Source organism: Amblyomma americanum, chromosome 10 (genome assembly GCF_052857255.1).
Source record: "Amblyomma americanum isolate KBUSLIRL-KWMA chromosome 10, ASM5285725v1, whole genome shotgun sequence".
Classification (NCBI taxonomy): Eukaryota; Metazoa; Arthropoda; class Arachnida; order Ixodida; family Ixodidae; genus Amblyomma; species Amblyomma americanum.
This window is the reverse complement of record NC_135506.1, coordinates 103,134,365-103,161,028: the sequence shown is the minus strand read 5'-3', so window position 1 is coordinate 103,161,028 and position 26,664 is coordinate 103,134,365. Positions and strand designations below refer to the sequence as shown.

The 26,664-nt window shown below is 46.1% G+C and overlaps 1 protein-coding gene across 1 annotated transcript in view; it reads left to right on the top strand.

Annotated features, from left to right (window-relative positions):
• The window catches only part of LOC144106827 (poly [ADP-ribose] polymerase 2-like), a 93,215-nt gene extending 80,948 nt beyond the window's left edge, over window positions 1-12,267 (top strand). Inside the window, exon 12 of the mRNA XM_077639774.1 lies at window positions 10,752-12,267. Coding sequence (XP_077495900.1) covers window positions 10,752-10,896 — 145 coding nt within the window. The 3' untranslated portion in view covers window positions 10,897-12,267. The remainder of the gene's footprint in view (window positions 1-10,751) is intronic.
• The last annotated feature ends 14,397 nt before the right edge of the window (window positions 12,268-26,664 follow it).

Here is a 26,664-nt window from a genome sequence, read left to right as displayed (position 1 = left end):
AAAGCTTTAAACTTGACTGTTTGACTAGACTAGAATCTAGTGCACTGTAGTGTGACATGACAGCGCAAATAAAAGGAGCTTAAACAGTTTCTATGAAAAAAAATAGAAATAGAAGAAAAGCCAAGACTATCCAGAATTTTGTTAACAAACAAGATGGCAGCTATGTGGCATGCAGCCATGGAGGAAAAAAAAACTGAGGAGGGAGCATTTGGCGAGAGCCTTGAAGCCTAGTCATAAAAAGTAAAAACACATTAAAAAGAAGAGTCTGTCCCACGTGATCGCTCCACGTGATAGCGTGCGGTGATATCTAGCTGCGCTGTGCTTGCGCATCCACAGACTAGTGCAGCAGACAGACTGTAGATCAACCTCTTTGCTGTAGACGCCCGCACCACGGGCTGCACAGACGTGCGCACTAAAACATACCAACACCAAAACACTAAGACTGACGGGGAGAGCCGAAAAACGGACGAGGGAGCGGCTTCACGAGCTCTTGGCTTGCAAAGGCTGGCCCCTTGGCATCGTGCTCTCTCCTCAGTTTTTTTCCTCCACGTATGCTGCGAAGTTGCGTTGCATCTGATCGTGTTCCTTGGTTGTGTTGCTTCGCTTATAGCTACAGCGAAAAAATTTTTTAAAAACAGTGTTGCAGCAAATAAGGTTAACTTGTGAGTATTTTTTATGCACCATACATATTGTGCCTTCAAAGTTGCTGCTATCGAGGTTACGCACTCGGTCCTCAAACTGTGTTCCGTGAACACATTCGGAGTGCACTCTTCTGCCAGTGACAGTCCACTTGCAAGTGACACACACTCCACAAGTGCACTTAACTTGCCTGCTTGACAGGGGTATAAGTCATAACAAAAGGCAACAACACCAGCAGTAACCGCTAGGCATGCCAACCAGAACCGCAACGACTGCTTATTCAGCTGAAGTGGGCGGCTCTCTCATAAGGGCGCTGCCATGTTTTCATGTCAAGTGTGCAAATGCCGCAGCAGCCATTGCCTTTACGCGATTGCGTGCTTAGCGGAATAACGGGTCCTCATTGCGCACGTGCAGAATGCTACCTTGGGTATAGCATTAGGGTACGCACACAATTTTCAGAACTTATTAGAGAGCCTTAGTATTGCGGCCTTAGGCTTTGGCGTCCCCGCTTCAGCCGAATAAGCAGTTCTTGCCTTTCCGGTCAGCACATTTGCCAGCACCTACTGCTGTTGTTGCCTTTCGCTATGACTCACCTTGCTTCGACAACAAAGTTTAAGCTGGAAATCATCAGCCCGGTTTTTGAGATAAGTTCTCGATTCTGGCGCTGTCAAGCCTAATGGGACCTCCTGCTGTGCTGCAACCATTTGCAACTGCTCTAAACGCAACAGAAATAGTTGCGCGCTTCGCCGTGGTGTTTTATGTATTTCAATAATTTATTACGATAAATATAATTAAATTTGCATAAATATTTCGAGTATGCTTTTCGGGAAATGACAAATATTCTTGCTTGAGCAGTTTGTATGTAGCATTTTCCTAACTACCTGGTGCCACAGTGTTTACAGTTCTTATTTAGCAGGCTTTGAATTGCCGAGGCATGTTCTTGGGTATTTTGCTGGTGGGAATAAGCGTTTCTGTGTCAGTAGGCTGTAAAAAGCTCCAAAATGTAATATTTTGGTGAATCACCGGCTGTGGCAACCATTATAAAAGCACCTTCGGCCTTTATATAACGTAGATTGTGCGAAACATTTTTGGTACGCTATACTAAATCTTTCAGTGGTGATAAGGTTCTTACGGCACGCTCGCGTAATTTTTCTTAAGTGCGCTATCACGCTAACGTTGTACTAAAACTGTCTATTATTGCACTCTTTATTGTTAAGACTATGTAGCCATGCATAAAAATTTATTGTTATTTAGCCATTTTTTTGCACCATGTTATTAATCAATGACTAATTGAAATAAATTATCATAGGAACTAACTTATCTGTGAAGAAAGCAATTTAAAGGGACTATGCAATAAATTAATTGAGATTACGTAAAGCAGCTGAGAGATAGGCATTTTACCACTCGTCACCCCAACGCAAGAATTTTTGAGCTAGCATCAATAACAACGAAGATATAGACGATTAAGAATTACGCTCCTTCTTTCCCCCCTCAACTCGTACACGCAGGGCACCAGACAAAAATAAAGAAAACAGCTCTGGGACTGCGCCCCGCCCATGAATACGTCATCCGCTGACGTTCCTTTTGCAACTTCCGGTTGTCGCTCCTAGCGCCCCAACAGCAGTGTCGGTGGCGTGGCGGCATCTCTCCGGTCTCTCTTCGCCTTCCTGGATTGCGGCGCGCGTCAGGTTTCTTTGCTTGTCATCTGTTGTAGTTAGCAGTAATAAACCCGGACCTCGAGGCGCGACTGCTCGCTCATACGGCCGCGATGGTCATCGAGCCCTATGCGCGCGCACGAAGAACCGTGCGAGTGGCTCCGGAACTCCCGACAGAAGGAGGCGGCAGAGGAAAATTGAAAGCATATGCGCGAAGGCAATGCCCTGGCTCGCGCTTGCCCGAGAGGGTTGCGTGGCGGCACAAGCAGACGATTTTCACTGCTACCGGAAGTGTGCCCGTGACGTCGTGGCTGCCGTGGCTCCAGCGAATGACAGTGTGTGGTGGCCTGCTGACATCATGGGTATGGTGACGTCTATCTTCACAGATTTTAGTTTCAAAATCGATCACTATGAGCACACCAATAGGCCCGCGAATTCTAAAAAACGCGGTTTTTAAATATTCGTAGTAAATTGCCGGCTCAGTTTTGTAGACTCATACTTAGTGTGAATGCTTCTTAGCATCATTTCTAAGCATTGAAAATATTTACAAGCAACTTTTTATTTGTTGCATAGTCCCTTTAAGATTTTGAATCAGCTTTAAAAACTGAGAAAAGTGATATAGTTTCATCAGGCATGGACTAAAAATAAAGAAAAAAGCAGGCACGTGCAAATAGTGAATTTTCAGTTCAGAGCAAATAGTTTTGCTCGAATAATTCCGAAGCAAAGTGAATATCTTCGAATCAAAGCAAATAGCAGAGAGTTTCTTACTGTACACTAGAGGGAATGCTGGCGGCTGTTCACTTCATCCGCCATGGGCGCCCGAGGCATACCGAGAAAATAACACACCGGATTGACATCTAGAGGCTTGTTGACTGTGGTACGGAATGAATTTTTTTGGTTGTTCAGTTTTGCTTTTACCACTGTAGTTTTTGCTGATGTTTTGTGTGCTTTGTTTTGTGGTTGTGTAGTGCAGCTATGCACACAGTTCATTTGCGATCCAAAGCATCCGAAGGTGCTTGACTCGAAGTGAGCTGAACACAGTGTCTGGTGCCTGCTAGGCCTAAATTCTGTTTGCCCCTCATAAATGGTGCCCAATCTGAATGGGCCACAAGGCATGCTGGGTACTCTGACTTCCGGGTCGTTCGGCGAGATGCATGTACAGCGTGTGTGTACAATGCCGTACATGCATTACTATGTCCCCGCTCGACATTTCGTATTTGAATTACTGGCGAAAAAGTGTTGAAAGTGTGAATGTTTCAGCGTGCGTAGTCTCCGCGCAGAAGTTTAAGACGCTTCATTCACTCGCTAAAAAGTTCTCCTGTTGTTACTATTATCATGCGGCTGCTACATTGATCTCTAATATATGTTAGGGCACATATTTCCGAGAGGTTTCACGATACCAGGTGCTGAATATATAAACTACCAGCAACCGTAGCCTAGCATTATGTACGAGTGCACTGCTGCGCACATTATAGCAGAGTGGCTGCGACAGCGAGGAGCTTGCATCATGAAAATTCCTCAGAGTACTTGCGGTGCTTTTTCTACACCAGCCGTGGTGGCCTAGTGTTTAGGGCAGTCGGCTACCAAATTGGAGGACTCGGGTTAAATCCGGGAAACAGCGGCCGGATTTCGAAGATGGCGAAGCATGAAAGGCGCCTGTGTGCTGTGTGATAGAACCTGTCTTAATCCGGAGCCTTTAACTGCAGCGTCCCTCACTGCACATGTATCGCTTCTAGATGTAGCACCATACAATTTACAATATTTTGTGATTTTATAGCCTTTACAAAGCTTTCACGTGCACTGCATCAGAGGGTTTCTTGCTTTGTGGTAGCACCGGAGCTGTCGTTTCCAGCAAGCGAGGTTTCCAGCGCGTTTTATTTGCTGCGCTAAAATTGGAACATGCGGCGTGTTGGGCTCCTCCCAAAAGTCTGTACTTAACAATGCTTCACAACCTTAGCAAAGGTGCACCATCTGTTTTGATGTCGAATAATGTTGCTGTCAGCTCAACTACTTTTGTCGATTATTTGCCATGGCTTATAATTACTACACAAGCTGGCATGCATAATAACTGTCTTAAGCAACTGAATTTCAGTTCGTCTGTAATGCAAAAATGCAACTGGGTGACAAATGTGTTGTATTTTAAGCCGTACTGTATTCTTTCTGCCAGTACGAATTGCACCGAGCATGCGCCGAGATTTGTGGCTGAAAACCTCTACTAATATGCGTAAAGGGCATGAATAGGCAAGTGACATAGCAGCTATTCCAGCACTGAGAGAGGTGCACTCATTTACGTGCATAAGAACCTCACTCACACACAAAATTAACCATGGATAGTTATGCACTGCAATGCATTTCACAGCCTGCATGGTGGTATGGGACATTACATGCCATTTACGTATAACTTGCAGCTCTGAATGTTAAGAATTCCTGTGCTTGATTTCCCAATGCTGGTTGCTGCATTATGTAGATCAAAAAGAAGTGCTAAAACAATTTTTTTGCAAAAATATTTGCTCTATAAAGTGTGTCTGTTGAATGCAAAAAAATATTTCCCACTGTTCGCTATTTTTGGCGGTATGAAGAGAAAGCCCTCTCTCGCCATGGGCAAATTCGACGGCCATAGGCAAATTCGGCGGTCGTTTACGCCTGTCTGCTTTTCTGCTAATTTACTGGGATGTACAGTTACCATATTATATTACAGGACATACTGATTAAAACAACGCTTCCTTTCAACATATTGTCACCGATAAACGGTCGAAGCACACAGACCAGGTTTTATTAGATGTGCTGGGCGTGCAAGACAGTAGGGCGCTCGGGCGAGGAAGATGACAATCCTCTTGCCCCTAGAGTGCACAAGGCATGGCAAGTCGTCCCATCTCAAACAGTTCGGCCGCGGTATGACACCACCGGATTGATTAGTACTGTGGCATTACTCCCCCTATCTGAAGGGCAACGACTCGGTGCTGCAGCAATGAGACGCAGGAAGACAAGGGACGTTGCATGTGTCTGGCGGCTGGTGCAGACACGCCTGAAGCGCTAGCTGGCATGGCACGGCATCATCCGTGCGACATGGACGACTTGGAGGTCGGCCGTCTAGAGGAGCTAACTGTTCCCTGGGCGAGAACTTCATATTTCACCTCTCCGACTTGGCGAAGTACCTCGCAGGGCCCAAAATATCGGCACAGAAGCTTTTCGGAGCGCCCACACATGCGGATTGGGCTCCAAACCCAGACTTGTTCGCCGGGCTGGTAACTAACAGCTCTGTGGCGGAGGTTATAGCAGTGAGCGTCGGGGACTTGCTGGTGCCGGATGCGCTGTTGAGCGAGTTGGAGGGCGGATGAGGTACTACTAGTCGGAAGCAACATGGCATCCAGCATGGTTGTGGCTTCGCGACCATGCACTAAACGAAATGGAGTGAAGCGCGTCGTTTCCTGTAGATCAGTATTATAGGCAAATGTGGCGTAAGGGAGTATGGTGTCCCAGTTCCGGTGGTCTGGGTCAACATACATGAAAATCATGTCGGCGATCGTCTTGTTGAGCCCTTCGGTGAGTCCATCCGTTTGAGGGGGGTAAGTGGTTGTTTTGCGGTGACTTGTGCCTCTAAGGAACCTAACCTCCTGTGTAAGGGCCAAGGTGAACGCTGTTCCTCTGTCAGTTACAACGATGATGGGTGCACCGTGACGAAGCACAATATTTTGAACGAAACAGTTCACAATTTCCTCAGCGGGACCATGAGGGAGGGCTTTAGTTTCACAGTACTGGCTGAGGTAGTCTGTGGTGACTACAATGTTGCGGTTACCCAGCGAAGACTCCAGAAATGGGCCGACTAAGTCCATGTTGACTTGGTGGAAGGGGACTTGTGGCGGATCAATAGGCTGCAGTAGTCCCGCTGGCTTAGTCGATGGCGTCTTGTGACTTTGGCAGTCGCGGCAAGTTCTGGTGTAACGCTGGACAATTTCAGCAACCCTGGGCCAGTAGTACTTTTGGCGTATCCGCACCAAAGTGCGGAAAAAACCCAGGTGACCAGAAGATGGGTCATCATGGCACGCCTGCAGGACTTCATCGCGCAAGGCCGTAGGTACGACGAGCAGATAGGCAGCTTCCGTCGGCTTGTAGTTTTTCTTATACAGAATGCCGTCGCACAAGCAGAATGACAACAGTACACGCGAGAAGATTCGAGGGGGCGACGCAGCCCTTCCTTAAGATACTCAATGAGAGGCAGTAGTTCACTGTCGTCTCTTTGGTGCTGAGTGAGGACGGACGGGAAGATGGCACCGAGAAAAACAGAATCGTTGTCGGGATCAGCTTGGTTGTCCTTGATAGGAGCACGAGACAGACAGTCGGCATCACTGTGCTTCCTACCGGACTTAAAAACGATAATGACATCGAACTCTTGAAGGCGAAGACTCCAGCGTGCAATCCGTCCCGAGGATCTTTGAGGTTCGCCAGCCAACAAAGTGAATGGTGATCACTGACGGCTCTAAAAGGGCGCCCGTATAAATACAGGCGAAATTTGGTCACTGCCCACACAATTGCTGGGTATTCTTTTTCAGTAGTGGAATAGTTCGCCTCCGAGCCTGACAAGGTGCAGTTTGCGTATGCGATGACGCGTTCGAGACCATCCTGCCACTGCACAAGGACCGCACCGAGGCTGATGTTGCTGGCGTCTGTGTGCAGTTCAGTGTCGGCTGACTCTTTGAAGTGGCCAAGGATGGGCGTACTTTGGAGATGAGTACGGAGGTCTTCGAAGGCCTTGTGTTGCTACTGACCCCAGAGGAACGGTTCGGCATCTTTCGTGAGGCCAGTGAGGGGCTCAGTGATCTGGGAGAAGTTAAGCATAAAATGCCGATGATAGGCGCAGAGACCCAGAAAGCGGCGGACACTTCGCTTATCGGTTGGCACAGGAAAAGCAGCGACGACGGCTGTCTTATCAGGGTCAGGGCTGACTCCCTTAGCGCTCACGATGTGGCCGAGGAACTTCAACTCCTGGAAAGCGAAGTGACACTTTTCGGGCTAGAGGAAAAGACTGGCCTAACTAATTGCTGCGAACACAGCGCGCAGGCACCTTAGGTGCTCTTCGAACGTGACGCAGAAGATGACTACGTCATGCAGATACACGAGGCAGGACTGCCATTTTAGATCGGAGCAGAGCACAGGTCGAAAGGGAGCACCCGGAATTCGTACTCACCATCATCATCATCATCATCAGCCTTACTGAGGTTCAGAACCAAAATTGGTCACCAAAAGTTCGGTTCGGCCCTTGTTCAGTTCAACAATTCCTCGAGCAACACAGACTTGCCGACCAAGGAGCAGCGGCAGGTTGGCTTCAGCGATGCCACGAATTTTGGTGATGTTTTCGCACTCTATGGTAACAAACATGCTGGCTCTTGCCGGGATCAATACGTGGTCGTCACAGATGCATAACTTAGCCCTGCGTGGCTCGGTATCGTCGTCGACAGGGCCTTGCGTGAAAAAAACGACACGATTAGCTCCTGAAGGTTGATAACGGCACTGTACACCTGAAGGAAATCCAAACCGAGTACGAGGTCCTTGGAGCACTCGGGTAACACATCAAAGCAGCCAGGGAAAGTAACACCACGGATCTGGATTCGCGAAGTGCAGACACTGATCGGAGTTACCACATGACCACCAGCTGTCCAGATCTGCAGCCCAGACCAAGGAGTCAATCTTCCTTAAGGCCGTGGCTAACCGCCCGCTGGTTACAGAAAAATCGGCGCCGGTATCCACGAGTGCGGTAACGTGGTTGTCGGCGGATACCAGAATTTCGGCGGAGACCAGTCGGTTGCAGCGCGTAGTCGAGGTTGTCTTGTCAGGTTGTTGTCGGTTGGAGCATCGCGGCAAATCGTCGGTTGGAGGCTCTTGACTCAGTCCAGTAGCGGCAGCCCTACTCCCGGAGGACGCCGTCTTCAGTTTTCCCAACGTGGGTCGTACCTCTGAACTGGCCAGAGGATGACGGGCGGCTGGGCGAAGAGAACCGCCTTGGAGACTGCGATCGGGACTGGCGTCACTGCGAGGTCGAAGATTGCACGTTACCAGCAAAGTACTGCTCGATATCCCGTGGTCTTTCACCGTAGCGTGGTCGAGGTGCGTCAGGTGGAAACCCCCTTAAACCCATTCTGCGGTAGGGGCAGTGGCGGAGGATGTGGCTGTGCTCCCCGCAGTGGTAACAGAGCGGCCGATTGCTTGCCGTACGCCACACGTGTGCTTTGCTCACGAGGGTCCTGGACTCATGCGGCACGGAGGGTACTGTTGCGGTTGGGTACTGCAGAAATGGCACAGCAGCTACGGGGGAAAAGGCTCGCATCGCTGGCCCGGGACTTCGTAGCGCCTCGCTGTACGTCATAACGGAGGGCGCCGGGTGTGGAACTGGGGGTGGCTGCACAACTCGTGGGATTTCTTCATGGACCACGTCCGTTACGGCAGCGACGCTCAGTTTTCAGAGGTTCACCTTGGTGGCAAGTGCTTGCAGGCCCTCCACCTCTTGAGAACTTGGGAGCTAGCTAACTCGCGATTCATTGAAGAGCCACAGCACGTGTTATTTTAATCAGTTGAGCTCTGAATTAAAAAAAAACTATCTTAAATTACAGGACACACACACACAGCTTTTAAACTTTTATTCTTGCAAAGACCTCTATAGACTTAATACTCTAAAATTTGGCTGTCAAAATTGTTCTAGGATCCTCTTTACAATAATGCTTTTGAATTTGAGAACACTGCCTCACCAGTCACCTATTTGATGATTTTTGTGAGTGTGTACAAAGAAATTCATTAATGCGGAAGCGTTAGATGGCTATGTCACGTCAGCAAAACCTTTTCTGCGCGACTGTTTCGTCCCATAAAGATAAATGTGAAGAAGTTTGATTGTGTTACATAGTGCGTGAGGAGATCTTCCTGTGGGAAAAATTTGGTGTATGAATTATATTCAGTAAAATAATTAAATGTGAAACTCACACTTTGGCTATGTCACCTCAGCAAAACCTCCGCATGATTGTGTCGTCCCATAAAGATAAATGTGGAAAAGTTTGATTGTGTTACATAGTGCGGGATGAGATCTTGCCATTCGAAAAATTTGGTTGATGAATTGTAATTAGGTAACTAAACGTGAAAATTGCACTTTGACATCACAATAGTCCCTTGTTTCGTGTCAGCAAAACTTGCTCTGCACGATTACGTCGTTCTGTGAAGATAAATCTGCAAAACTTGGATCATGTTAGTGCGTGATGAGATCTTTTAGTGGGAAAAATTTGGTTGAATTGTAATTACTGAAGTAATTAAAAGTGAAAATTGCACTTGGACACCATAGTAGCCATGGATGTCGACATAGTAGCTGGACATCAAAACTAAGATAAAACGAAATAAAATAAAAAATGAAAAAAATTACCAGGGCACTTGCGTCTTCTTACATGCAGGAATGCGAAAGCATGGAACTTTGTAGAACGCTGGTATTTTCCAGGACACCAGTACGCGATCTATTTTTTTCATTTATTTTCAATTTTTCTTGTTTTTATTATGTTTTTAAAATTTATTTTAGTCTTCACACCCAAGTGCTATGTTGACGTCCGTGGCTGTTTTGACATGCAGGTGCTAATGTTGACGTCCGTGCCTATTGTGGCGTCAAAGTGTAATTAAAGAAGTAATTGATTCATCAACGAAATGTTTCCCCACAACAAGATCTCATTATGCACAATATAACACAATCAAACTTTTGCACATCTTCACAGAACGACTAATCATGCGGAGAAAGTTCTGCTGACACAAAACTCAGGACATAGCCATCTAATGCTTTCACATAATAAAATAATAAATAGAACACATACTGGCGTCGTGGAAAAAATCCACGTTCTAGAAAGTTCCATGCTTTCACATTCCGCCACGTAAGCAGACTTAAGTGCCCTCAGAATTTTCTGAAACCAGCCAGTGGCTATATTCCTTTTTCATTAAAGGTACGGCAAATCCAAGAAAAATAAAGCTTTCTTTTCATCAATCCGCCTGTCCAATTATAATGCAGTTGTAAATGCAAATATATTTGCATATACAGGGTTTGCGACCGTAATATATACACCCAGTGTCAATACTTTATGGACCTGAAACTGAATTTTCTTGTGACCTTATTATGCAGTCCAAGGTGGAAGACGTACTACCCATGTTATGTGGAAACACTGCACTGTTTCAGTCATTTTCAGGCTGCATGCTCAGGTCATAACAAAATGTTTTTCATGGCTGTAACCTTGATGCTGGCTGAGCAAAGCTTTGCTTGATACTTGAATGGTTGTCGCACGGTAGAGGGAGGTGCACAGTAGTGAGGTAAGTGAACAGGAGGTCTTGCATTCCACTAGATTCCTGCCCACTTAGACTATCGTTGCGCTCATTTGGTGTCAAGTGGCATTTTCCTGGGTTTGTTTCAGGTATAAATAGTGCACCTCTGTCTTGATTTTTCAGGGAGAATGGCACCGTATTAGCGTGTGGACGGCTGATCCTGGATCCACATATGAAATCGGTACTCCTGTACAATGAGTACATTGTGTACTCGAACAGCCAGGCCAAGATCGACTATCTTGTCAGGGTGAAATTTGACTGGTCATAGAACCTTGAATTGTACAGCTTACATTAGACTCTCACACAATGCACAGGATGCACCACACACAACAGAAACACTTGAGCATGTGGTTTTGTGGTTCTCGCAGTGCCAGCACACGGCATGCCCACAGCTGGTGTTGCAAGCGCCATCGAACCACGTGCTTAAGTGGTTTTGCCAATTGTGGTCCAGCCTATACATGCAGTAACTGCGTAATCACGACGCATGCTCAGAGTTGCAGTCCACGTGTGGCCGGGCCATTTTACGAATGTAATGGGCATGAAAGAAGAGGAAACTGCCATGACATTAGCTTCTGCTCCCGAGCGTTTGCATGGAAGCAAAAGGAAATGCGCATTTATCCCTTTGCTTCTGAGGTTTTGCATGGAAGGAAAAGGAGAAATTTGCATTCATTGAGACCAAGTGAAAAACGTAAAGATGCAATAATGCCACGGGCAGTACAAGCGTCATGTAAACATTACATGATAAAAGTTTTCATTCCATCTATGTTCAAAGGATATACAGGTTATCATTCTTTTAATGTGCGCTGACTCACTGCAACCACCGTGTTAGCTTTACATGGTTTTTGTTCGATTTGTGTTACAAGTTATCATTGCTCAAATGTATGTTAAGACTAAGTTCATATTGCAACTATTACATGAACTTTCTGTGGTAAAAGTTTAAATTGCATTTGTGTTAAAAGATGATACAAATTATTACTGTTTGTTCCAAGATGCAAGCTCTCATTGTTTGAATTTATGTTGGCTCTACGTATAGTACGAGCATAATGTAAACGTTACGTGTTAGTAGTCTACTTCATTTGTGTTAAATGTCCGTACAAGGTACCATTGTTTGAATTTATGTTCACAGATGCCACACTCATATTGACTCAGTCAGCCTACATGTTCAGTCATTATTATTGTTTGTGTAGCAGTATACCAAGGTGCAGTATACTCTGTGCTTAAGTGATCATACAAGGAGGTACCATTGTTCGAATTTATGTTCACAGATGCCAGACACATATTGACTCAGTCAGCCTACATGTTCAGTCATTATTATTGTTTGTGTAGCAGTATACCAAGGTGCAGTATACTCTGTGCTTAAGTGATCATACAAGGAGGTACCATTGTTCGAATTTATGTTCACAGATGCCAGACACATATTGACTCAGTCAGCCTACATGTTCAGTCATTATTATTGTTTGTGTAGCAGTATACCAAGGTGCAGTATACTCTGTGCTTAAGTGATCATACAAGGAGGTACCATTGTTTGAATTTATGTTCACAGATGCCAGACACATACTGACTCAGTCAGCCTACATGTTCAGTCATTATTATTGTTTGTGTAGCAGTTTACCAAGGTGCAGTATACTCTGTGGTAAATAAAGTCCTACAAATCAGAAAAAGAAGCATTTTATTTTTGTCACATTCAAACATACTTTCTGCACAGTAATTGCTGGTGAGGAACGCACCTCTGAAATGGCAAAGAAAATAATGCATGAAGCAATTCTGTACCGCATTCATTGCTCATGTAGAAAGGAGCACAGACAAGAAATTTTTGCTCATGTGTTTTCTTTCAAATGATGCATTAGGCATTAGTACATATGGATTACAAGTGGTATATTCACCTTTGACTGCTAAGTAATGTATAATTGAGTTTCTTCTTGATGCTGTTTTAGTTTCATCAGCCGAACGATGGCTTTGATGTGTAGCTGTAGTTTCGGTCATGCCAGGCAGGAAAAAAATGGTAATATAACTCCTGATACGTTGTTTGTTGTCATTCCAGGTTTAGAAGCAGGCTGACTTAAGTGTTGTAGTGAATTGAAGCTACGTATCAGCGATTATATTGCAGTTTTTTTCGTGCCTCACATGACAAAGTGCACGTCTCAGCCATCCCGAAATAGAGCATGAGAGAAGAAATCTAAGAACGCATCATTTGAAAGAAGAAAACACACAACTAAAGTTGGGTGTCTGTAGCCCTTTCATGGCATATACTACCAAGAGTTCTCCCCTTTGTACTTAAGCAGTATGATTACAATGAGCTTCCTGGTGAAGTCACTGTGCTATGTGGCTCATCGATATGCTCCTCGCAGTTCTTTCTGCTTGTTGCATCACATTCACATGAGCCTGGCATAAAGCCTATAGACACCAGTGTATTCACGCGATAGTGTTATGGGAAACTGCCGAGAAACTGGCATAGTTGGCGTGTCGAGAAAACGGATTGGTCGAGAGGGCCGTGATGTCGGAACCACATGACCTCGCACGGTAATTCAAATGCCTTAACAATCGCACACAATTCCTCAAAAGGCGGCAGGGTCTTCACCATCAATCCACCACCATTGTGTAGTGCCTTTGAAGAAAGAAAAGCAGTTGTGCTAAAAAGAAATATGGTTGAGCTGGGACTCTAACCGCTGCACTATAGATTGTGAGCCAGGTGCGCTACCCCTCAATCACTAAGGAACATTCATTCGACTTAGTTCGTCTGACTTGATCTTGTGGTAAATGAAAAATAAAATAAAATAACAGTGTTCATGTGAAATGACATGGAAAGAGGACCCTGTGCCGCAGAAGGGACCCATGAACACTCGTATCATACCTCTAAGACGGGGCTCAAGTGTACCTCAAATTTTTTTATGCATCTTATGTCCATTTGATGCATCACCATTCCAAGGCATTCTGCACCTTGAATTATATTCCGGACTAGGCAGTGATGTGAACTTTGCAGTGCAGGGGAAATATGCGGTCTGTTGTATCTAATTATGAACAGACCTGATGAGAATGCATGCAGGCCTTTCTCAGTTATGGCATGGGGACTTGGGCAAGTTTGTAGGTTACTGCAGAAATTGCTAACACAAACACAAGCTGTCTCCTTGATTTGGCTGCACTTTCTGCACTAGTTCACAAAAGTGCCGTGCCAGTGCATCTCCAGTTCTTGCAGCGAGAGAGTGCATAAGTGCAGGAACGTTCGTCTGTTGTGGCCGTGTGTTGGTGTTTGTCGCGGGATTTGACATATGCATGGGATTGTGCTAGCTGTATTGAACCCTGTGCATCTGTTTGAAGTGGTGCATCTTGTGGAGCGGCTATGAAATTTGTTAATTACAAAAGTGGTGAAGAATTTGACACCGTCCTTTCCGTTGCGCTAGGCAAAGTGGCGCAGGCCGGTTGACCATCAGCATTTCAAAGGATACTTGAATAACCTCTCGAATTCAAACTTTGCCGCCTCTTTAGGTTTCCGCTCGAGACGGCTTTTTACAGTTCATACGCGTGATTCAGGCTGTTGATGTTTTATCGAAAAGTGACTGCAGTTGTCTGCCTATTACAGAACAAAAGAGTTGCTTGATGACTTCCGACTATATTTGAACTCATCAACTCGAGTTCACATTTGGCGGATGGTGACGGCGGAGTGACAGAGACTAACTGGCAGGCAAAGGTGTGGGCTGATGGTGACCTCAAGGCCAGTAGCTGCAATAAGCGGAGGTACTGATGTCGCAGCGAGCCATCACGAACGTTGCGATCACTTACGTATTAAAAAAATCTCACCATCTGCCTCTTATGGAAATGCTCCATCGGCGCTACGTGTGATAATAATACTTGCATACAAAATAGAAATGGTGTAAAGCAACATGCGAGGCTGGACAGAAAGATGAGAACCCATACACAGTGCGCCATTCACACACGTACGCGCACTATCATTTCAGCTTTTTGGTGAGGACACAGCGCAGATGCCACATCTATCACGGGTACGCGGCTGTCTCAACCATTTTCTCAATGCCACTCAGTAAATGGCCATTTAGCTATCTGCTATGGAGTGCGCCAAGCACCTTGCACTACTTGCACGAGAAGAGAACTTGCTGGGAGGCTAGTGCAGAAGAACTCGTGTAGCACGGAGTCAGATTGAGTGCGAGAATGCTGAGCCTTTTGAACTTGTGCAGAAAGTGCAGCCAAATCGAGGAGACTTCTGAAATACCAATGGTAACTTTTTGCGTGACAGCTAAATTTGAGGTTCTGAGCACCGCACAAACTGCTCCATCTTTCATAATCAGCTTATTAATGATGGCCACAATACACAAGGTAACCTTCAAAATTATGCTTTGCAGACGCTACTGCAGCTGTGGACATTCTGTGATGTCATGTGGCTCATCATGTGATGGTCAGCAACAACATGCTTCAAGTGCTGAGAATGCATGGTACTGGCAGACTCTAATCAAACAGCAAGCACATGTCCAAGATTTTCCCAAAGCAGCCGTGACCTTGACAAGTTATCACATTCAGACCGCACATTCATAAACATCTCAGTTGCATTACAAGGTCCCAAACAGTGCGTAGTGCTCACAAAACCAACACTGCAGCCAACAATGCCACTTACTATTATAAGCAAGACATGGTGTCTGAAGAGTTGGTTCCAAAGGCTCTTCACAAGCAATTAATTTTCAGTGTGGAATTGAACTGAAAAACTGCCATTAACCTTTAAGAAAAATGCACCACTTTTCCACTTCTGCTCTAAACCATGACGTGAATTGCCTCTATTGGAACTGCTATTTATCTCCAAGGTTCTCTCTTGTTTGGGCATTGCCAGAGCTCTAGAAGCTATGCTGTCACGCTGCTTGTGTGCATGAGGCCACAACGTTTTTCTGTCAAGTGCCTCAAGTTGGGCCACTAAGTTACAAGTCAGTCTTTGCATATTACACAAGAATTATGCATACGTCAGCTGTAGACATAGTTTCTTGAATGATGGTGCATGATGCATTCTGTGGCTACATGTGATGGTGTTTTTAGCCGCATACATCTTGCAAGTGCAGAGCGGGCTTCTGCCAGCGTTTACTCGAATGGAAGAACAGACTGCTTTCAAGCTAATTTTTTTGACAATGCTTAACAAAGCCACCCAATGGTGACATCTTATTTTTATGATGCTACTAGCAGCATGCTAATGCCATGAAGAATAGTGGAAGGGTTAAGGTTGAAATAAATGCAGGAAGGGGCTGAAAACAACTTGGTACCCCCGAAAAGTGGCCCTTGTACACAATTCACACATTTTTGTGCTCCTTTCAATCTCTTACCATTCGTTGCATCTTTTCTTTTGTTGGATGAATTAACATTTCAGCACAGGTTTGTTTTCTTCTTGAGAAACGAGAGCAAGTTGGTGTGTACCATAAAAAAAAAGCGACACAGCACAGGGACGGGACGCATGAGTCACGGAATGCTCACACTGCGTGTGCTAGACCAAGCTTGCCCATGTAGCTTTCACTACATGCTAGCAATGCCGCTACTGGCCAAGGACCACGCACATGATGTGCCAAGCCTTGAACCTTGGCTCCCAACACACTAATGATGTCAAAATGAGAATGAAAGCAAGGAAACATCACTGTTTGTGTAAAGCGTTTTAGAACGCCTTCAAAACAATTTTGCTGAACTGTGAACGTAAACAATTGCACTTCCAAACTGCAGCTGTGGTCTATAACTATAAGTTAGTGTTGCAAGTACACCAATACGAGCAAAATCTTTATACTGCATTGAAAAATTCACTGCACACAATATAGGTTTCCAGCAGACTATTCCTGTTATTGCCACCACTCCTGTGTAGTTTCTCCAAAGTCATCTGTGTGGGAACTAACTGCACGCGAATGTGCAAGGAGTTTCTGGAAAGTGCAGTTGCCATAAGCTAAGACAATCATTAAAGGATTTGCAAAGCGTTCTAGATAAAAAAATGAGGCTGAATACACTGCAGTCTGAATTCTCTAAGTGCTTTACACGGAAAAGCTCCTTTTACATCAAGCATAAATAAGTGAAAGCAACTCGCTCTAAACATCAATCCAGACTTCCGCCACAGTTTACCACAATCTGTATACAAATTTTAGCAAATTATGTGCCCAGGTTGCTGCATCAATGAGGCAGCTTACTTTTTCACTTTACTCATCAAAATTAACTTTGCCTGAAGGCAATTTTGCGCAGACTTTAGCAGCATGAGAAACACCTGAGCTGTTGTGAATAATGGAACTCATTAGGTGCTATCCGTCATTTTTTTTGTTCAGCACAAGCTGTCATTTTTGAGTACACCTTGCATCAAAAAGTATGGAAAGCAACTTTGGCACAGAACATTAACGTGTAGGGCAGACTGCTCAGTATTTATTAATGCACTGTGCAATACACACACTCAGAATTAGGCTGCATATATCTACCTATTCCAGCTTGTGTGCAAAGATGGCAATGAAATTAAAATATTTTGCTAATATTGCATTCCATAAACTTCAGATTGATGGGGTACACATAGGCTCATCTCCTAATTGAAGTCTAATGTCATTGACTCAAACAGCCCCATTCAAAAATGCATGATTAGCAGTGAGGTCTGCTTAGACAGCCATGAAAGCAAGAATGAAAGATTATAATCGCAGCACACTGTGGTAGGGCACACTTGGGTGACAATGCTGAAAAAAAAAGTTCATGTCCGTCATACCAAGCCTGCTATTATAGTGCCATCAAAAATGGTAATGTGACTTCAATGAATTGCCTATTTGCACACTCTTAAATGCTTCCTTTCATTATGAATGAAGTGCATTTTTGGCTATTTTTTGTTTTGCAATGTCAGCCAACTTCAGAATCGGAGCAACACAAAAAAGAAGGTGGTAATTTACATGGATGGCATTTACAACTGAATAAACCTTTCCAAAAAAAGCACTCCCTGGGGGTGTGTTGGCATATTACTCGCTGTACCGCTACGTGCAGGGTGGGCATTGACCAGGGAGGGCTTCTTGGAATTGTCTAAAGGAAGCGAATGAAATGATGAATATGGAATCAAAAATCGCCAAAAGCAGGAATAAAAGCACAAGTCACTGAATTTTGGCATGAGGAATAAATATAAAATGGGCTACAGCATATCCGCCTTCATCAAAAATAACAATATACCAAACTGCATGAATGCCAAAAAACCTGACATAGAACAGACACAAATTACTCGAGCAGTGACTGCGAGCAAGCAGGAGTGATAATTACTTTTCTGGTAACGAGGGTGGCACCATCGGCGGCATTCAGCCCGCGATTTCAGGGTGCTCCCTTTCCATTTGCTTGATGATTTGGGCGAACTGCAAAACACCTAATGAAGAGAAGCAACATGTTATGTCCCATCAGTAGCGCATCCGTCCTTTGGCGTTCCCTAGCTGTGTCTACTGAGTTAGTTGCCTAAACATGCACGCATTAAGACACATAATCATCAATGGCACAGGCTGGTCACCAGCGCAATTAATTATACATACATTTTCTATTACTAACATCACTCGACAGGATAGAATGTACGATACTTCTGGTGCCTAAACTGCCAAAGTATGTTCTCATAATTTGCGCACTGCTGCAAAGTTTAGCATGCCAGACAGTAATAACCAGGCACATAAAGCAGCAAAGAGGCATTCAAAAGCCTCTTCTAAACTGCAGCCTTTCCTAGCAGCAATTAATACGTTCTGGACAATAGAAGCCAACATGCAAAAGGTAGAAATTTATTTTGTACACTCAAACATAATGGTACTTTTACTGACTGCATACACACTGCAGCATGACTTGAATGCATTGCATGAATCCTGAAGGTTCCTTGCAGTTTTCAGATGTCTATAATCTGAACAATACAAAAATGCAAGAGTGATCTCCATAAAAGGTGCCAGAACAGAATAAATATTGCCTTTTCTGAGAAGCAAGAAAGAACATTGCAGCAAAGTGCACGAACCTGGACTGCATAAAAGCAACATGTGATGGCTCGTACATGATGGTGGAGAGGACCCATTACACAATATTGCTCTGGGACCTCTCTGTATGACCAATCAGTGTATGCATGCATTTCTCATCATGTATTTTAAGAAACTAAACTTCAAACCATGCATCGTTTCGATTTAAATTTATTGTTATTTAAGGGTAAATCTATATCGAACGGATCCATAGCTGAAGGCTAGTTTCGGAGCCAATTCGCATAAATATTAAAGAGACCCTGAGGAGAAATTGAAGTTGGCTTGTATCGATAGAATACCAGCTCCTGATCACAGAAATGCCACTTTTACTGAAACAAAGCTCTTGTAAGGTAGAAAATAGCAAGAACCAAAATACAGGTATCGCCGCCACAGGCCAATCTCGCAAGTACAAGCGTGGCGACGTCATAGGACAAGAGACGCCACCTTGAAGGAATTTTCCTTCCTACGTTTTGCCGCGAGTCTCCGACGCTGACAAAGGAAGGTTGCGCGGTTCATTATTGAAGTAAGTTTTGTTTTGAAACCGATAGTGCACTTCTATCACACTAGGAAGACAGACAAAAAACAACCTGAATGTTGGAAGCAAAGAAAATCTATGCTTGGCGGCGCCCCAGGCGTTCAGGAGAGTCGATTTTGTATGGCGCTTCGCGTCTATGAGCTTTGCGTGCCCTCGACATGCAAGCGCCGAAAAGCAGAGGAACTCCAAGTGCCGCTTCAAGAGCTAGTTAACCTTTGAAGGAGCCTGTTAAGGCTGGTCAGATGATCGCCACGGTCGATGAAAAACTATGATGGCACGATGGTCGGTGATCGTTCAAGGCAGTTCGCAGTATAAAGAGCACTTGTGTCTTCGCACGCTCGCCCGGCGAAACATTCACGGCTGTGCCAGTCAACTTGAAACTACTTAACGGAACTCGTTTATTAGGGACGGGAGACAGATACAAGGCAGTTAAGAAAAATTGCTGATGGCCTAGCTCTGTTAGGCCAGGATATACGTAGCGAAAGCGCGTATATTTCTGCATCGGAAGAGTGCATTCACTAGATCAATGCCTCCTGACGAACATGCCTGAAGCGTCAGGGGTTTCTCTGCCCGCCGTAGAGCGCGCGTCCGCCGTACGGAGGCGCCGTCAGCTGACCCTCTAGCAGACGACACGCAGGCAGTACAGAATTTTCTTGTCACTGCCGTTTCAGCAAAAAGTATGCCTTCTGGTGCGCTGTTTCTTATATTTTTGGTGTGGTGTGTTTAGTGTCACCGTTTAACAAGTGATACGTTGATGACTGCAGTTGCTGGAGGGAGTTGCGAGCGAAAATGCCTTGCTGTTGCGTTCCGTTTTGCACGTCCAGTCAGCGAAACAAGAAGCCCGGCGTTTCGTTCCATGAAATTCCTGCCGACTTATAACCCCGGGAAAGATGGCTCAAGGTAATTAGAAGGAAAAACTGACAGCCAAACACCACATCAAATTATTCTGTGTTTGTAGCTTGCATTTCCAGCCAAGTAACTTTCGAGAAGACACCAAGTTGACGATGTTGAAAAAGGGTGTCGTGCCAAGCGTCTTCAATCAGTACCCGTCGTACCTAAGGCCGGCACCAACGAAATCCCGCGATGACAGCAGTATAAAAAAGCGAAAACGCGAAGACTCGCCTGTGGGCACCGTCCATAGTCCTGAACCTGGACCATCGGGCGTGACCGCCGTAGAGGCCGTAGAGCTTTGCCTGGCGGCCAGCGAATCAAGTGATGCAGCTGGCACAGTAAGTCCTGTTCCCGTCCGTCAGACCGCGCCCGTCTTACTTTCGTCCGGCATCCAAACAGACAAAAAAAAAATCATCAGCGGCTTTCCTTGACCGAAAAAAGTAGCGCAATAAGGAACGTGGTTGGAAGTCACGAAATGAAAGGCTCAAATGCACTGTTGACGCGTACAAAAAAGAACTGGAACGCCTCAAGGAAACATGCCACGTAAAAACGTTCCTCCGGATTGTGGGAGACTCCGAACACGACCAGAAAGCCAGGCTATTACTAGAGCAGGTTAACTGTACGGCAAAATAAAAGTGTGGAGTGAGACCACCGTCCGACACTGCATCATTCTGCGCAACATTTCTCCCGGGTGCTATGAGCATCTCTGAGCAGAACAACTCCTTGTCCTGCCTAGTAGAACCACACTTAACAAATACATGCGGACCTGCTCAAGAGAAGTTGGGCTCGGCAGCCTGGTCAAGAGAAGGTTGAGCACAGAGCTAGATTGCTTAGTCACTTCACAATCAAGTGTGTGGCCTAGTCATAGACGAGATGCACATCAAACAGAAGCTGGAATATCGCAGGCAGAGGGACGATTTTCTGGGAGACATTGATATCAGCCCAGATCTTGACCATCTCCTGCCAGTGCAGGAAAGGGGTGAACTCGCCAATTCTTTGTTGTGTTTCCTGCTCTGCGGGCTGCACGCCAGGTTCAAAATTCCAGTGGGGTATTTCTTCACCAAGGGATGCACAGACGAAGTGCTGGCAGAAGCTAAGGCATGTGGTAAAGAAGATGGAAGAAATTGGATATAAAATTGTCTGACTCGTCACAGACAACCACAAGGTCATCGTGACTGCAATGGAGTTCCTATAACAACGGCAGCCACAAATACGAGTGCTACATGCTGCCGACCCGTCTAGGCACCTCATGTTGGCTTTCGACCAGTCACAATCAAAAACGTACGTTCGCAGTTCCTGTCGTAGGAAATGGAAGCAAAGAAAGAAATCTCTTCACTCTATGTCAGAGAACCGTACAACATGCAAAAGGGGTCCACCGTGAAGCCAGTGCGATTTCTCACTAGAAAACACGTCTACCCATCCGCCATAGAGAAAATGGCAGTAAAACCAGCGATTGAGTTCTTTTCACCTCTTGTGACCGCTGCCTTGAGCTTTACGAAAGAACAGGCTGGGCACACATGCGATGCTAAGTTCTTAAACGTAGGCCCGACAGTCGAGTTCATGTGCAACATGAACAAATGGTTTGTAACCATGGACACCAGTAACTGTAGCCAGCACATTCATCAGAACTACCCGGACACAAAAGAATTTTCAGACATTGATGATCGAAGGCTGCACTGGCTGGTGCATGAATTCGTTGAGTACATGGGAGGCCTGAAAAATGCGAGCACCCAAGAGAACTTTTTAGCTTAAGAGACCTACCACGCCCTCATGTTCACGACATTTTCAAATGTGCACTGCATTCGATTTTTGCTAAATGAGTGCAACTTCAAGTTCGTCTTGACGCGCAAATTTTCAAGTGACCCCATTGAGCCTCTCTTCGGCTCTGCGGCGTTCAGCATGATATAAGGACATGCTAGATGTGAGAAGTGTTTTGTGCGGGTTGAAGAAAATGCTACGTACAGGTATTGCTGCAGCCTCAGAGAACAGCAACGTGAGAAGCTCCACTTCCTTTGTCTCATCCCGTGCCATTGACAATTTAACTGAAGGTAGGGCCGCCGTGCTGCTGAAAACGAAACTATAGAACTGGCTACAAACGCACTGCAAGACGTATATGTCGTCGCAGCCTATCCTGCCGAATCCGAAAATGGCAGCTATCAGCCTTATTGGGGGCTACATAGCTCGTGTGGTTTCCGAGAAGGTCGAATGTGACAGCTGTGTCGGTTTGGTGCTAAAACCCAAATGAAATGCTGCTGTAGACAGTTTGCCCGCCAAGACAGGGGTGGAGTCTTACCCGACGTCAGCGCTCCTGAGAGTGTTACAGGGCTTCAAGAAGTTCATAGATATCATGCTCAAAGACCGAACGCATCTTCAAAGGCCACTGGACACATGCTTGCTCTATAGTATGAATAAAATCATGGGTTTGCCTGTCCTGACCTGCGAGATCAAGGAAAGCGGCCACAGGGAAGTACTACTGCATATTATATACAAGAAGTTCATCAAACCATTGCTAACAAACCATGCACTTGACATAACAGACAAAAACGCAGCTGCAAAGATGTACAAGAAACCTCTTTCCCGAAAATTCTTTAAACTGCAGTAAGAAATTATTTCCGCCGCCTTCATCGCACTGACGCATGCAATTTTTCCTTGTAAGTGCGCACGCGCACGTGTCTGTGCCTTCAAGCGCAGTTTTTTTCAAATACTCACAAGTCGCTCGCCATGTCTGATACTCCCCTTGTTCCAGTTGTCATTTCATCAACGCACGTGCTTGTCATTTGGAGAAATCCGGTCAGTCAGGCCTGCTGTGTTACTCCAAAAGTCACTGCAGTGTGCGCGTGTGCATCACAAAGGAACCTAGTGGGGTGTGTTTCTTGCGGAAATACTGAAAAAGAGCATAGCTTTATTTGAAATTTGTCAGCGTTATTCAAGGAGGTACCGTTCGGCGAAGGCTCGTCGGAAAAATAACCAGAAACGGCGCAGGCTGGGCTTTCCAAGTGCTTCACCCGATCGAAACATCTCTCGCAACGTTCCGCAGCAAGATTGCAACAGACGCGGGCTTCGCAAAGTTCGAAGAACATTAGATATGAGGGATGTGCCTCCTGCGGGCCAACAACTCTCCAGGCAGGTCACCGCAACGTCTCCGGCTTGCTTCCATTGAGCGCCACGCAGTCGTCCTTTCCAACGGGTCACCTGGCTACAGTTGAGAGCTCAGGTAATTCCGGACTTCCTCCTGTCCTTATTCTATCTAATGGATTATTTTCCCTTTTTGCTTGTCCGAAGTAGTTATTGATTTACTGCCATTGGCAGCAGTACAATATACAACCATGCATCATGCAGTGTAAATACTTATTTTGCGGCATTTCTCGCCACTTCAGCCGCCGCGGTGGCCGAGTGGTTACGGCGCTCGGCTGCCGGCCCGAAAGACGCGGGTTCGATCCCGGCCGCGGCGGTTGAATTTCGATGGAGGCGAAATTCTAGAGGCCCGTGTACTGTGCGATGTCAGTGCACGTTAAAGAACCCCAGGTGGTCGAAATTTCCGGAGCCCTTCACTACGGCGTCTCTCATAGCCTGAGTCGCTTTGGGACGTTAAACCCCCATAAACCATAAACCATTTCTCGCCACTTCAAGCACTTGTTGCAATACGAAATTTTCGAACATGTTCCTTTTGTTGCAAACCGTCCAAAAGTTACTGGTTATGCAGCAGACAAAAGGTCCTAACGGCATGATAGAACGGGGTGCACAGCACGCTTTTAGATTTCGAAATCGATACTGGTGATCCCCTTTCAGGAAGTCAGCTTAGACTTTTTAAACATTTGCTGTACTCTGAGACATCCAAAAACATGTTTTTTTCGTTAACTAAATGTTCTTGCTCGAAGCCTGAAAAAAGAATGAAACAGCATGATAGGGAGCCACGCATCACAGTCTCCCAGCCATTGAAACCGAAGCGAGGGTTAGAGTCACAGGAAAAAAAAGCGAGGGTCATCTTTTAGCGCCGTCTCGCGGCTAGTCTGCGCACTGCCGCGGCGATCTCGGCACCCATTGAAATCGAGCTGATGCTTCAGGCATGTTCTTCAGGAGACATTGACTAGATGCGCTTTTATTACTGGTTATACCTCGAGCCGTCGTGGCGGAGTGGCTGCGTCTCCGCTTCAAACGCGAAAGGCCCTGGTTCAAATCAAAGCCTCGACAGAGTATTTTTTATTCAGTGAGTGGGCGGGGGGTTTCAGTGGCTCCCATAGAGGCCGCTCGAATACGTTGGTTAGCGGTTAAGCGCAGGCTCTGTTAAGGCGCGTTTATATATCGGCTTCACGCCCGCGCACGCTGCACGGCGACGTCACGTCGGCCAAAGCGAGACCCTCTCTACTTTAACTGCGCTAGACTGCCGACGCGTTCGGTGGCTTCGGCGCACTCTGACCGCACTGGCAGAAGAAGGCTCCCTAGCACTGGCGGAGACTTCGAGCATGTCTCTATTTCGCGCCGAGCGCGCCAGCCGCCGCCGGCCCGGCCAGACTGATTCGGTTCCGCGGCGAGGTGCGCGTTGTGACGCAATTCAATAGTTTCGGCAGTTGGGCGGAGCTGTTCTTTCGAGCTCTCGGCTAATTTAATCGATTCACAGCACAAATCTGAACGCACATGCAAGTGGGCGAGGGAGCCCGATCCAGTGGACCCGTTGAATCTAGCGGAAGCCATTGAAGCGTCGTGCGTCGGCTTTAGTTTCAAGCCGCCAACTTTAAACGCGACCGCTCTTGAGCACCCATCCGTTTTTTGTGGCAAAAAATAAATAACTTGGCCCTTGCAACCGTGGGAGACCTCGACGTCGCCTGCTGTACCGTGCAACCGCGCCGTCCAAGGAGTCTCAATTCGTTGGCCCCAAAGCCCCGGCCAGCCTCCGATGGGCGCAACGCGCCGACCTTGTCCTGTCCCCTCGCGACTCCCCGCACTGGGGTTATGATATTTTGTTTGCAGCGGCTGCTCACGGCGGAAGGGGGGGCACGACCTGCCGGCGCCTAACCTAACCGAGCTCCCTCAAAAGCATCGCACGCTCTGTGGTGCTGAGGTCGATGAAATGCAGGCCGGAGTTTTTGCGAGAGGTTAGGGCGCTCGGCTACTGATCCGGAGTTCCCGGGTTCGAACCCGACCGCGGCGGCTGCGTTTTTATGGAGGCAAAACGCTATGGCGCCCGTGTGCTGTGTGATGTCAGTGCATTTTAAAGACCCCCAGGTGGTCGAAATTATTCCGGACCCTTCCACTACGGCACCTCTTCCTTCTTTCACTCCCTCTTTTATCCCTTCCCTTACGGCGCGGTTCAGGTGTCCGCCGATATATGAGACAGGTACTGCGCCATTTCCTTTCCCCAAAAAACAATTATTATTATTATTATCAGCCTATTTTCACGCATGCCCTGCTTATCGCATTTAATTCTCAACACGTTAAATTAAAATTCCCCCAAGTTTCAGTCAATTCTGTGCGGTAAATATTTTTAAAACGAGTTTTTCCCATTTCTTCTGCGAACTGCTTGCTGGTCTGGCAACCTCTCATCGCTGATGTCACAGGGGCATACCCGCCCCGCGTCGTCTGCTTCGCGCTTTTGAGGTGCTGTTGAGGCTTGCATGCACAGCATAGACGGCGGTCGCTCGGAAAGTTTTATTTTTTTAGCTTATCGAAATAAAATACATTTTCCGTGTTTTTTTTTTCGGAAGCCTTCAGCTTAGTACGCGAGCTGTGTGATCCTTGGGAAAGCGGACTTGCTCGTGGCGCTCGTTTTGTGTTGCTGAGAAAACAGAAATCGATGGATCCCTGCTTTATTATTTACGCTCAGAAACATGTTATTTTTTATGTTATTAGTGTGGTCTCTTTTCAGCAGTCAAGTGCTCCCGTATGTGAAAAGCGGCACGTGCCGTGCATGCCTTCGCCGATGTGCGCCGTGAAAGCCGCGGCGTTCTGTAGCTGCCTACCAATTTCTTGTACGCTATTCATCGCCTCGATAATTAAACTGAAATTATCACAAGGTGGCACTAGAGTAACCTTGAAGCACGAAAGCAGGAGGGAAAAGTCCAGAATGAGACGACTTTCCCGCTGCAGGTGTGCATATGTAAGTCGTACATACATTCCCTTCGGCTCGTAGAACCCTTTTGCAGGAACCAATGCTGCTTGCAAAACCCTACGCGACTCGAATGCTTTCACTGCCCGCACCGATGAATAGTCGCCGCCGTCTAAATGAGTGCTTGAAAGTAATAGTACATCGTTTAGTGTTTACTGTGCGTGCGCAGTGTTGCCTAGGAATGTGACGATTACAACTGCAGCCCCGCGCTGGGGTTGCTTACATAGCTGTGCGCAAGCAGTACAGCTCGTCTGCGTGGCATAAAACGCAAGGTGGGCTCTCCTTATCTTAAATATTACGTAGTATTGCTCACAAATTGTAGTTTTACTCATTTACACACTATATATGATAACATTGCAATAATTAAGCGCCGCTGATATGCTATATCGCCTGCTTGGGAAACGCTTCAAGTAGGACCGGCGCTTCCCGCTTAATTGTATGTGCTTCTTCATATGTAAACAATATTTGATTTTAAATTGCTTTAGCTAAAATGCGTTCGGACATTACTTGAATTAATGAAAACAACCAGTCCACGGTCGACGCCGA